The 13,055-nt window shown below is 39.6% G+C and overlaps 1 protein-coding gene across 1 annotated transcript in view; it reads left to right on the top strand.

Moving 5' to 3' along the window:
- Positions 1–9,163, top strand: part of AFG1L (AFG1 like ATPase) — a 59,466-nt gene extending 50,303 nt beyond the window's left edge. Inside the window, exons 11-14 of the mRNA XM_083433560.1 lie at positions 1,143–1,283; positions 4,148–4,261; positions 6,542–6,884; positions 6,921–9,163. Of these exons, the coding sequence (XP_083289686.1) occupies positions 1,143–1,283; positions 4,148–4,261; positions 6,542–6,688 (402 nt within the window). The 3' untranslated portion in view covers positions 6,689–6,884; positions 6,921–9,163. The remainder of the gene's footprint in view (positions 1–1,142; positions 1,284–4,147; positions 4,262–6,541; positions 6,885–6,920) is intronic.
- The last annotated feature ends 3,892 nt before the right edge of the window (positions 9,164–13,055 follow it).

The raw sequence follows: 13,055 nt of genomic DNA, 5'->3' as shown, positions 1-13,055 counted from the left end.
AGCTGTAGTTAGAGCTTGAGTATGTGATTTATTTAGGGCTTGTTCACACATCTGGGTTTCTTGCATTGTGCTTATATTCCTTTTGCTTGAGTTTGAGTTAGAATGCTTCAAGAAAGTGGAAGACTTGATGGCAAACTAGATGTGATGTTAAATGTGTGAATGCATTTGTGTCCATGGACTGCTGCCCGCCCCCCGCCCCCAGATCAAGTAAAACAATAGAATTACTTAACTGACCAATCATGTTGGTTCTGCCCCCCCCCCAACAAAAATCCTAGCTATGCCCATGCTTGTGTCTTTTTAAAAACATACTTTCAGTGCAGCAGCTGCAAGAGGGGATCAAGATCAGGACTATGGCATATGAGGAGGGACCTACCTCCTACCATATCACAATCCGCTAAAACTCCCTTCTCTCTGATGCTGTTATTTACCGCAAGAGGGAAGGTGCCAGTTGCACCAATGGTAGCCTTCCTCCCAGAGGCTCTGGGAGGGGGAAATTGTATCTGCTTGGACCACAGCATAGGAGGTAAATGCTAAAATCTTCCTTGCTGTGCAACACATTTCCAATCCTAACCCCTTCACTGTGGGTATTAATTTCATAGTTGAAAATAGATATATTAAATGATTAATACAGTCTGCATCCTATTTGTTTTTACCCTGAGGAAATGACTCCATTTTCTTTTAACTTTATCCTTAGCATTAACATATGATGTGGGTGGGTGGTGGGGAGGCACCTGCTGTAGTCAATTAGTACAAAATTTACAAGGATACGTTCACAGAGTACAGCTGTACTTAGATCCTGCTTTCCACAGGAATCTCTGGTCAGCCACTGCGAGAACAGGATACTGATCTAGATGGGCCATTGGCCTGATCCAGCACGTTGTTCTTATTTGCTCTATAATTTTGGCAATACCGAAGCACATTACTTTCTGATTTAATTTATAGATCATAAAGCTAAGCTTAGCCACCAACTTTAGGAATCAATCTGTTACTATCACAGTCAACCTTCTCACCTAATGCAAAAAGAAAACAAAATAGGAGGGATCACACTGGTTTGCTTGAGATATGGTGGTAGCATTTCAAAATATATATTGTGTTGGTCTATTGGCTTTTCAATGGGTTACAATTCCCATTTTCTGTTTCAGCCGCTTGGAGCCAGTGATTACTTGGAAGTAGCTATGCATTTTGACCTAGTCTTTGTTCGTCACATACCTGAGTTTACAATGGCAAAAAGGACCCAAGCTCGCCGCTTCATTACTCTTGTTGATACTTTTTATGACAAGAAGGTAAGCAGTCAGTTGGTAAATTCTTACAAGATGAAAGCATCTTGAATTGCTCTGGAAATTATCAGTATAAGATTAATGTGTAATGCAAGTTAAATCTTCCTATTTTCTCTCATATTTGCCTGCTGCTTTGGGAAATTGGTTCCACATGAGATGACAGGGGTGAACAAGTCACGGGACAATTTAACCCAGATACAGTTTAGGTCATAGGTCTTCAACGGGTGGGAGTTAAATTTGGTGTGATTTTAATTTAGTATGTTTTTAATGTCCTGGAATCAAATGGCAATGCCAATCAATTTCATTAGGTGAGCCTGAGTTCCAGCACTATAAAAGAAGAACCAAACTTTCTCTCTTGTTTTCTCCAAACCAGGACACATAGATAAAACATTGCTGCTCACCAAATCCTATCCCTGAAAATCTGCAACTCCAAGGTGGAGTTTAAGATAGCTTTAGATATTAGAAAATTGTTGGTATATTCTGCCCCATGCCCCCACCAACTCTCCTGAGTCAAAAAAATGATCATGATTCTTTTTTCATGATTGGTAAAAAGTCACATCATGTGTTTTGCAAGCCAAACAATAGTTAAGTTGAAATTATCCACAAAGTTTTGTTTGCTGCTTTAATTCCAGGGTACAGATCTGCTTTGTTTTCATCTTATTTCACCTAGAGTCCCAGTCATGATTCGTTATAAGTGAACAGACGAGTAAAGTGTTAATGGGTTTGCCCCAAAGTGATAATAATTTTAGAAGAAACAGCCACTCTTGGTTTTAGTCTGAGTTGTGGGACCTCTAATGAAATAGTAATGATAAATGCAGCACTTAGCTTGGATTTACAAAGGTTTCAATCATGGGAGCAAAATCAGCAGTATTAAAACAACTAAAAAAGGCTCTTTATATTTAAGCTGATGTTTTAAAAAGTAATGGAAGACATTAAGCTTCACCCTATGTGTGATTATAGCCACGCACTTAAATATTTATGCAATCAGGAAATATCGATTGAGATTAAAAACCTTTTTCAAGAATGTCCTGGCAAAGAAATTTAAAAAAAAAAAAAACCCCACCTTTAGTTCAGCAAGATAGTTGGGACTTATCCAGACAATCTTATGTTTGTTTAGTAAATGACTTAGATGCAGCTCACTTTTTCTGGTGAATCCAGATATCTTTTCTCAAAACTCCTGCATTTTCCTCACAGTCAAACAACAATATTTTCTCACTGGACATTATGGTGAGCCACACACACAAGTATGTTATCTCACCTTGCCCATTGCAATTGTAAGTATTATTCTAAAAGTGTCACGTGCCCTGTTAGCTACTGGCTGTATTTAAAGCTGGGAGAGTGCTTGTTCTTTCTTCACTGGACAATTGCCCTATCATAGAGACCAACAGTTTAAAATATACACTGGCACCTGCAGCTTGTGAAATGGCAGGCTGTGTACTAGAGGTTCTCAACTTTATTAACTTTATCTTCTTTTAAAAAAGGATGCTAAAACTTAAAGGCTGACAACTAGCAACTCACATTAAACGTATTTTAGACCATAACCCCTATTGGGCCCAGGCAGCAGACCATCTAGAGGGCACCAGGTTGGGGGAGTCTGCTCTAGCACTTGTAGAACAAACATCATGAAGCAAAATGCGCAGGTACCATTCCAGGAATTGTTTGGTGGCAAAGGAGCCTCCTCCCACCTTTCACTGAATTTAGTCAATGAATAAAGTCACAGCTGTGATTGAGGAGTGCTATGGCAAAATTTAGAATTGCACACATCAAAGACGCCAAAATGACTTCAGAATTACTCCAGGCAGTGTAGAAGGAAATTCCTGGTTCACTTTGAAACTGTGTTTTGGTCTTCCTTGATGTACGTTTGCGTGGCTCTATATTGTTCTCGACTCAGAAAATGGTAATTTTGAAGCTGACAAAAATTCCTGGTAGAGAAGTGACAATTGTCTATAAAAAAGAGAAATACAAAACTGTAATGTTGCGGTGCCTAGCTTTAGTATTTCCACCCAAAAGCAAAAGGTAGTAGCAAAATTTATTCTTCCTGATACAGTTTTCATGCCATGCCAAAAGATATATTATTTTTTATTTAACATTTCAAAATTCCATGAGTTACACTTGGCTTTTCATATTTTCTGGTGATGCATCTATAAGCATTAATGTTGTTTCAAAAAAAATAATGATAATAAATCACCAATTAAATTTGTCACAACTGAATTTAATTCATCTAACAAAGCATAACCAATTAGTGGCCTTATTTCAGTTAATTTCTGCCCTGCCTTCCATTGTGGCACAGAGTTTCAATATTGTTTTACTACAAAAGGAAAGTAGCTTATTGCATGATAATGTTCAATGAGCATAAGTATTTTAAATTGTGTTTTTGTGTGTGTGTGTGTGTGAGAGAGAGAGAGAGAGAGTGACTGTAAGCTAAATGCTGTACAAAACCAGTAGAAATAAATGCCCTAATGCTGACTTACATTCTTAAGAATAGTAGAAGAAAAGAATGGCCTACATTTTTATTTTGAGGATATTTACTACATATAGGTTTTGATGGTAAGATGCTATACCCAATGACTATGTAAAAGAACTAAAGTTAGTGGTGGTTGTGTTAGAATGGCACATTTTTTATAAATGGGTTTATGGTTAGTGTTTGTGATGTGAAAAAGGAATGATGGTACAGTACAAGCCACTTTCATTCTGCATTCTTATGGAGAGCTACTTATGCTTGGCAAAATCAGAAATCATTTCAGTTGTTGTCTATATCAAAATTGCTACTTACACCATACAAAATGAAAACATGGTGGATTTTACAAAATTCAAATGGAGAAATAGGAGCTATACATGATAGCACCTACAGCTTTTTCACTCTCTTCCAGGTGCGTATTGTTTGCTCTGCATCAGCGCCACTCCAAAACATATTTATTCAAGAATCCCATGATGGTGGATTGGACGAAAGTAGGGTAATGATGGACGATTTGGGGTTGAGCCAGGTAAGCACTATGACCATTAGAGCCTTTGTTGCAGAAGAGCATAATTGGTTTTGGTCTGAGTGGTGGTGCTAGGGGGGCAGTGAGCAGCAAAAGCATTTAACCGGTCATTCTGTAGCTTTCTGGCAGGATCAACGTTGCTCCTTTTCTTCTATTCCAACTTAATGCAATGCTATTCATAAATGGTTTGAACCAATCCATTTTAGCATAATTCTAGAGATACTTCTAATCTTTTACTCAGTATGTGTTTCTAATATATTAGAAATATTGGGTCATGCTGCTGCTTTAATACATGTTCTTCAGATTTAGTGCAGCTACATTTAGCTTTGTACATTGCACTAGTATCATCATCATCATCATCCCACCTTTTTCCTGGACTGGAACTCAAGGCACCTTATTTTACTTGAGCCACCATGTTGGGAATCTGTTTATTGTCTCATAGGTGTGTTATAAGTGTCTCTATCACTCCAGGTTTACAAAGGAGAGAGCTGATAAATACTGCTTCCCCAAACTGATATGCACAGGATTTGTAATTAACTAACTTTTACTCAGAGTAGGCCCATTGGAATTAATGAGCCTAAGTTGTTGTTGTTTTGTCGTGTCCGACTCTTCGTGACCCCATGGACCAGAAGCACGTTAGTCACGGTCATTAAGCAATTACTCTGAGTAATTGTTGGTTGAATACAACCCAGAATACAAGAAGCTGTTGCTTGCATTTCTGCATTATAGATTATATTTCTATTCTTACATTATATAGTTCATGAATACTAATACCTGACAGAAAGTTAAATCAGAAGTTAGAAGCCTCAAGTAATTTTATCTGTGGCAAATAGTTTCCAGTGTTTATCCAGTAAAAATAGGTTTCCTAATAAGTATTGTTTTCTAATAATGTCTCCCTTTTATATCTTATAAAGAAATATGGTGGTTATAAACAACACTTTTGAAAAGTAATTTAAGGGTTGCAGCTTAGTCCTCTTGTTGCTGATCTTTCAGTGTATGCTGTTAATGCACAGTAGACTCACACGGTTTTCTATCTTAAAGAGTGCCATTCACCTTGGTGGGGAAAAGCATAATGTTTTCAGAATATGAGCCAACACACATTTTAAAAGCCTTGTCCTATCATGTTATATACTTGAGAAAACTTGCTTTCATTTTAGTCCTGCTGTGAGAGGAAATTCAAAGAAAGTGAGAGGAATGTTTTGTGAACCCAGTCTGTTAACTCCTAACTGATAAGGATAAAAGCAACAACACATTACTGAATATATGTTAAACACAAGTGTCTCTGAAAGATCTCTGTCATACAAAAATGTTGTACAAAACTGTGATGTGATGCACAAATGGGGGGAGGTGGGAATGGAAAGAGATTCATCCTCGCGGTACATTGGCCCCTGCAGGGCCAGCTGTGTTATGTTGATATTTAAACCTAATATTTTGTTGTGGCTTTACCACTGGCAAAGGAAGATATAGGTTAATTGTTATCGTAGAACAACTGTGTGCTTTTCAATTAGCCTCTATATTTGGGGTGGAGAACCAGATGTTATTGAACTGCAACTTACAACATGTCCGACCATTGGTCATGCTGGCTGGGACTGATGGGAGATGGAGTCCACCAACATCTGGAGGGCCATTGGTTCCCTATCCCTATGAGGCCATCAAACCTGCCACTGCAGGCAGTAAAAAAAAAAAGTTACATGGGCAATACCATTTTACTACACAAAGACTGACACATGGAGTCATCCAAATAGCCTTTGTCTGTGTAGGCAAAAGGATGTGTGCCATTCAATGTAAGCAGTGTGTGTGTGTTTTACTATTATCAACCACAGAAAACAGTCCCAGTCCCTACTCTTGGAATAAATATTTTTAAAGCCTCTCAAACTTCTGTCTAACTGGAAAATGTTTGTGTGCATGTAATAAAATGTGTGTTTTAGAGTTAGCTAGCTGAATTGTGCCTGTGTTTCACAAACATGTAACCCAGAGACCTGCAATACCACCAAAAAAATATTGCACACAAGCACAGCCAAAAGCAGCAACTGCAAGGTGCTGCTCCCTGTATTCTTTTTTCAATATTTAAGAATAGTTTTGTTCCACAAAAGCATGATTGCAGAAGAAAGGGAGCTTGATAGTTATGAATTGCACACAAACCTGGAGGGTGAGGCAAGCGGACGGACTGTGACTATGTGGGCTCAGGCCACACTGCAAGTTTGAGATGTCTTTCATTTTCTGGTTTCCTTTTAATGCTTCCTGCATTTTAAAAAATTGTTCTTTGCTTCCATCTCTCTCTAGGATTCAGCTCAAGGACTTTCAATGTTCACAGGAGAGGAGGAGATTTTTGCCCTTCAGCGTACCATCTCACGACTGACTGAAATGCAGACTGAGCAGTACTGGAAGGAGGGGGACAGGAGCAACCAACCACAGTTGCAAAAAGACTAGCAAAACACAAATAGTAGTTGTAAAGAAGAAGAGTTCTAGCTCAATGCAAAATTATTTTTAACAGGCACACTGCCCAATTTTGCACCTTACTTCCTAAACATTTGCCTTTTTCTTTGTTAACAAGGGACAGATTGCATGCTGGAATGCTGGTGGGAACAGTTTTATGCCTGTGTGTGGAAGTCCAGCCTAACATGAAGTCTTTTCCTAACATGAAGTCCAGCCTAACATGAAGTCTTTTCCTGACCAAGAATCCAAATCTACAAATTATGTGGAAAGGAGTGGCACATACAGTTTATGGCCTGCATTTGTATATCATACTTGAAAAACTACAGCTTGAACAAATGGTAGGCTTAAACCAGGCAAATTAAGTACATATTATTGCACCCGCCTACCTCTAGTATTTCGGTTACAGATAACTGCACCTTCAGTATCCTTGAATTATTTTTTTTAATGATTCTGGGCAGCAACTGAAAAAAATCAGTTTCTCATTTTACTAAGTACAAAATCACATAATTGCATTTTGGTAGCTCTGTCATTCTAAATACATTTCTTATTTCTGCTCGCCTACTGCCACGGTAGACCAATTAATTGTTATTCCATTGCTTGTATGTGTGACCCCCTGTCTCAAATTCTTCTGATAGGGAGGGCGCAAAGAGAAAATAAAAGTGGAATTATAGAACCAAGAGTAAAAAATGTCATTAAGTGGATAAGTATCAAAGCAAAAGTGAACTCACTGTGTCTTGTATAGGCAGACCAGATAGGACAATCTTACAAGATTTGAGGTGAACTTTGTACTGGTGGTGAAAATGGACTTTATATTGGAATTTGACTAAGCTGTCCTGCTTCCCGCCTGATGCTGAGGATCTTTTCAAGCAGCTATGCACAAGAGAGTAAGTGCAAATCTACACACACTCATATACCTGCCACCACAATGCAGTGATCCTTCTACACCAGATAGTCACCATTGCCACGTGTAACATTGGTGGATCATGCCCTTTTACTGAACAGCACAGGAGAAAGCAATGCAAACACAGAAACATCTCTTAGCAGTTCAACCACCCATCAGTCATGATATTGCTTTACTAATAAGACCGCCCACATTGTTCATTTAGGAAAGGTACCAGTCAATGAATGGTGTTGTAGCATAACTCTTGGATACCCAATGTACACCACAAACAATGCACAGTCTGGCATCCTCAAAGGCACACTTCCCAGTGCAGACCACCATGGTACAGTAAGCAGGAGCACCAAAACTGCCTTATGAATAAAAGGACAATTTTACTAGAATAGGTATATAAATTCATAAACCTACTAAACAATGAGCAGGAGGTCAACACTGATAGTTATGGCTATTTACTCCAGGGCTAGTTAAAAACAATGTCTTGCAGTGGACAAATGCAGACAACCAGCAAGCAGCCACCACTTTGTGAGTTAAATAGGGCCATGCATAGAAAGAGAAACCAAAATTCCTTCCATAACAGTTGCCCATGGGCTACTTGAGAAATCAAATCCACTAGGAAAAAATGCTTCCAGGCAGGCAATACAAACAGTATAACCACTTTTGTTTGAAGGACACAAGCTGTTTTCAAGGTAGAAAGCTGTATGACAAGGAAAAGGAGAAAAGAGATGATATTGTGGGTGCTCTGCTAGCAAGAATGGCATCTGCTGCAAAACGCGGCCGGGGGGGGGGGGGCTGAACTAGAAACAATCCTTCCCACCCCATAGACCTGTTCTCTATCCTCACAGCCACAGGAACAGAAAGGCGTATGATGAGGTCTTTGTCATCTTCCAGAGGCAAAGGTCACAATAGAACTCCAACCATATTGACCAAGATTGACAAGGTTTTATGTGGACCCATAAACACACATTGTGTCAGTCCTGATCCCAAAGGCAGCTGAGCTAAGTTACAGTACTTTTACTAAACTTCATAGGTGGAAGATAGTTCTGATAGCTTTGTGAACACAAAGGATTGTGCATTTGATGGTGAGAAATAAGTACATTTCCCCCCATCGTTGCCCCTCCATGCTGGGTACAGCTATATCTGCTGTAGCAACTATCTGCCAGGCACGCTTAAGAAAAAGTTACCAATTCCACATTGTAGTAGCTTGATTCCCACGGATCACTGCTGGATTTGTTGTAGACCACCTCTTAGGCAATGGGGAATAACCTTGTTTCTTCACCTCTTGGAAGGTTTTCTGTAGAGAGCCAAGTGAGACACAGGGACAGTAATGAGTAATGGTTAGCAACTTCATCAGTGTCTGGAGGCAACCAAACCAAACTGGAATATTTATTTTACTTCTTGAAAATTGTATACCATTGTATACCTGCAAAAGCCCTTCCAAGATGCCAAAGGACAACGTGTAAGAAATAGTTGAATGTGGAGGATTATCGCCAGAATTGTAAAATCCATTTTAAGTGTATAAGCCTTGTGGAATACAAAGTGTAAATAAAAATGTCAATTATATTTAAAACCTACTACCAGCATCTAGTTGCAATATCATAATATTTCAAGGGAAAGGGTGTGGCAATTTAATATACTCCTCCTCCTCTTCTCCCCATTAACCTCTATTCCATGAACCCTCTGGAGCAGATTTAGAGGATGTGCTGTAAGGTGGAGAAGAGTTCCACTGTGCAGGTGGAAGTCTGCTGAACTCGTGGAATAGCGACCTTGGATACAGCCCTAAGAAGTAAGCCCCACTGAATTTGCTTGCATTCAACTGAATACAAATGCACAGGACTGAAATGTTAGCTATGATTTTGCCACAAAAGGTGACAACTATGCTGTCGTATTATGGATATGTGTGCATATGCAAACCCACCCAAAAGAATCAACCCCAAGTAAAGAGTGAGCCCATAAATATCATCCATATTCAAATTGTCCAGGGGTTATTATTAAACATCAGGTATTATTTCAATTTATCAATTTTTCCATTAGAAAAGACTGGTGGTAACTTCTATTCCAATATACTAAAAATAGATGACAGCCTCTTGCTCTCACAGTGGATACCTACGGGAAACCCACAATCAAGGCCTGAGCCCAACAGCCCTCTCCCTGCTTGTAATTCCCAGCAAGTGGTATTCAGAGGCACACTTGAAATAGCACAACCTGGCTAGCAGCCATTTATAACCTTCATCTTCCATGAACCTGTTTAATCTCCCTTTAAAGTCTATCCAAGATGGTATGTCCTTAGCCATTGGTCATGCTTGCTGATGGGACTGATGGGAGTTGTAGTTCAGCCACATCCAGAAGTCAAAAGGTTCCCCACACCTGCCAAGGAGGCTACCTCCATGGGAAAAGGGGGGGGGGGAAATCTGTCTATAGCATTAGGTCCTATGGGTGATGTCCAAGCCTTTGCTTCCTACAATGTTTTTGAAAATCCTAGCAATGAACTTAACACTCCTGAGAGAAGGAAATGTGCATTTGTCAACCATCAGTGGGTAGTTGAAGGAACTATGCTGAAATGGCAAAATTAACTGGGAAGCTCAGGAATCTAGAAGACAAGAACTTTAAAAAAGAATGGGAAAAGTTCCTAATTTATATAAAAGATCATTGTAAGCAGGTTAAAACATTGGCAGAATTTTAGACACACTTGTAGTGTAACAAAATGTATGAATAATTTAGAAAGATTAAAAAATTGGGAAAGTATTGATATGCAGTGGAGAGTAGGATCAATAGGTCCCATGGAAGGGATGGGGGAAGTCAGGAGATTCAGAGTAATCTCGATATTCGGATTCTGAATTGTTTTGTTATATGTTTATATTTTTGAAAATCAAATAAAAAAAATTCAAGAAAAAAGAAATAGTGCATCTGTAGGTGCAGCTCAATTTTCTACAATATTGTTGGTAGCCCAAAAAATGAAAAGATTTTGCTAGAAAAACAATTGGGGGAAAGAGAATAAATCAGTAACCATGCTCTCCTCTACCCCAGAAAACAAAAACTGACACTGAGAAAATTTAAAGATGCTCTTTGTCACTAATCTCCCAGTCATGATAAACAAAAAGTTATGAAATGGGCAGGACCTGCAAACAGGAAATATTTAATAAAGGTTCAAGAGAACTAAAAACAGTTATTTGCTTGTCTACACTGGGTTTTATTGCCCTGCAAGTGTATTTTATTGCCCTGAAAAACATTTTTAAAAAAGAAGGTGCAGCCTGTAAAAAAAGAGTGAACAAAGGATGGCAATTCCAGGAAAAAGGTGGTGTGGAAGCAATCATCGTCAGGTCGAAAGAACTTCAGAAATTTGAATTCTTTGATAGCAGAATACATTATGCCATCTTTATTCTGTTATATTCCACCCACAACCTGCTTTGCCACTCAGGTACATGCCAAACATATTTATTCATGATAACAAAAAATAACTGCAGTTATAGTTGTGTGATACAGGGCACTGGAATAACACATTCCCCTCAGTTAATGATCCCATTAAAATAATAAAGTTGCATCTCAATATAATGTTCTGAAATTGATATTGTTACATGTAGCTGAAAGCCGGGAATTTGCTGTCTGTTCCTGAATGCAGCTTTAAGGAAACACCAGAAGCACAGACTCCATATGTCGGCATCTAGCACCACCAAGTGTTCAACTCAGTTTGTCTGCAGCAGAGCTCAAGAAAACACATGTGTCCTTTTCTCTGTGCACCATCGCAAGGCACAATCTGTGACGCTAGAAGCCTCCCATTGCTTTTAAATAGGCCCACCCAAGAGCATCTTGGAGGACAGTACTCTGTTTGAAGAGCTGCCGTGTGACCAGGAATTTGCCCATCAACAGCTCGCACCAAGACACCAAACTGCAAGCACACAGGTCACTACGTAAGTTCTCCTCACCAGGTTGAGATGTATCAGAAATAGCTATTACAGTGGTACCTCGGGTTAAGAACTTAATTCGTTCTGGAGGTCCGTTCTTAACCTGAAACTATTCTTAACCTGAAGCACCACTTTAGCTAATGGGGCCTTCTGCCGCCACCGCGCAATTTCTGTTCCCATCCTGAGGTAAAGTTCTTAACCCGAGGTACTATTTCTGGGTTAGCGGTCTGTAACCTGAAGCGTATGTAACCTGAGGTACCACTGTATTTCTAAACTTGTGTCTGAATGTAGGCAAATTTGTATTCCCCTCTGTCCTCTTTTTTTGTACTTGTAATGCTTTCTTACTTTTTCTATTAACACATAGTAGCCACAGTTAGCCTTCCTTAGCCCTCAATATTATTTTTCTTCAACCAACTGAGGTGCACACATTTTAGGAGAATGATGACGTTCCTTTCATCAGGCTTTTGAAGGTGAAGAAGCATAATCTGTCTGACATTAGTTCGTAGGGGATCCTCTGCTATATTCTTTTTTTATTTTTTGTGTTTCTTTTTTATTGATGTTTCAATCAGTTTTAGAACATATATTGATGTGTCTCAGTGGGCAAGAGTCAACTAAGTTGCTGCAGGTGCAGAATGAGTTATGCACAATGAGACTCTCCCCTCTACATGCCCCGTGTCCCCCCCAAATCTGCTCTGGGGGGTTGAGGGGAAACAGAGAACAGGTTTAGGGGATGAACAGGAAGAGGAGAGGGTGGGCCTCACTCCCTGTGTGTTTACCCCACTTAGCATGATGTTGAATTCCACCTATTAAGGTCTGCATCACCCTGTGACCGTACAGTGAAGGGTGACAAAGTAATACCTAAATAAATAAAATTATTGGCCCAGCTCTGTTTATTGTTCATCAGGGATCAGCCACTGCCAACTTTCCCACTCTTGTGCTGTCTAAAAGGGGAATTCCCCCCCCCCAAAAAAAATTCTTAAACGGGTTAGAACCAAAATGCTATGTTCTAGAACTGTAATTGTCATTGAAAATGTTGTTGTCATTAAAATCCTCAAACAATGAGGGAAGGGGGCTGCCAATGGCTGCAAGTCAGGATGGCCATATACTACCGCCAAGATCAGAGGTGCCATGCCTCTGAATCCCTGGTACTGGGGAACAGCAGCAGGAGAGAGGAGACCTCGCTCTTATGTCCTGCTTGTGGGTTTCCCAAAGGCATCTGATTGGTCACGGTGGGAAACAGAATGCTGGATTCGGCTCTGAGTCAGATCCAACAAGACTCCTCGTACACTCTTAAAAGATCGCTCTTTTCTTGTTTTTAGAAAGGTGGTCACCAGTTGATCATAAAACAACAATTTGTTTATTATTCCCTGGAACTCAAGGCAGCATACTCAGACCCTCTAAATGTCCCTATTTTCCAGGGACAGCCCCAGATTTATGGAAGCTGTCCCAGTTTCTGATTTGATCCCAGAATGTCCCGCTTTTCATCGGAGGAATGTTGGAGGGTATGGAGTTATGCGACCCCCTGAGGCATCTGAAGACAGCCTTATATAGGGAAGCTTTTTAT

Source organism: Podarcis tiliguerta (genome assembly GCF_965153285.1).
Source record: "Podarcis tiliguerta genome assembly, chromosome: 3".
Taxonomy (NCBI): domain Eukaryota; kingdom Metazoa; phylum Chordata; class Lepidosauria; order Squamata; family Lacertidae; genus Podarcis; species Podarcis tiliguerta.
This window is presented reverse-complemented; position numbering and strand designations above follow the sequence as displayed.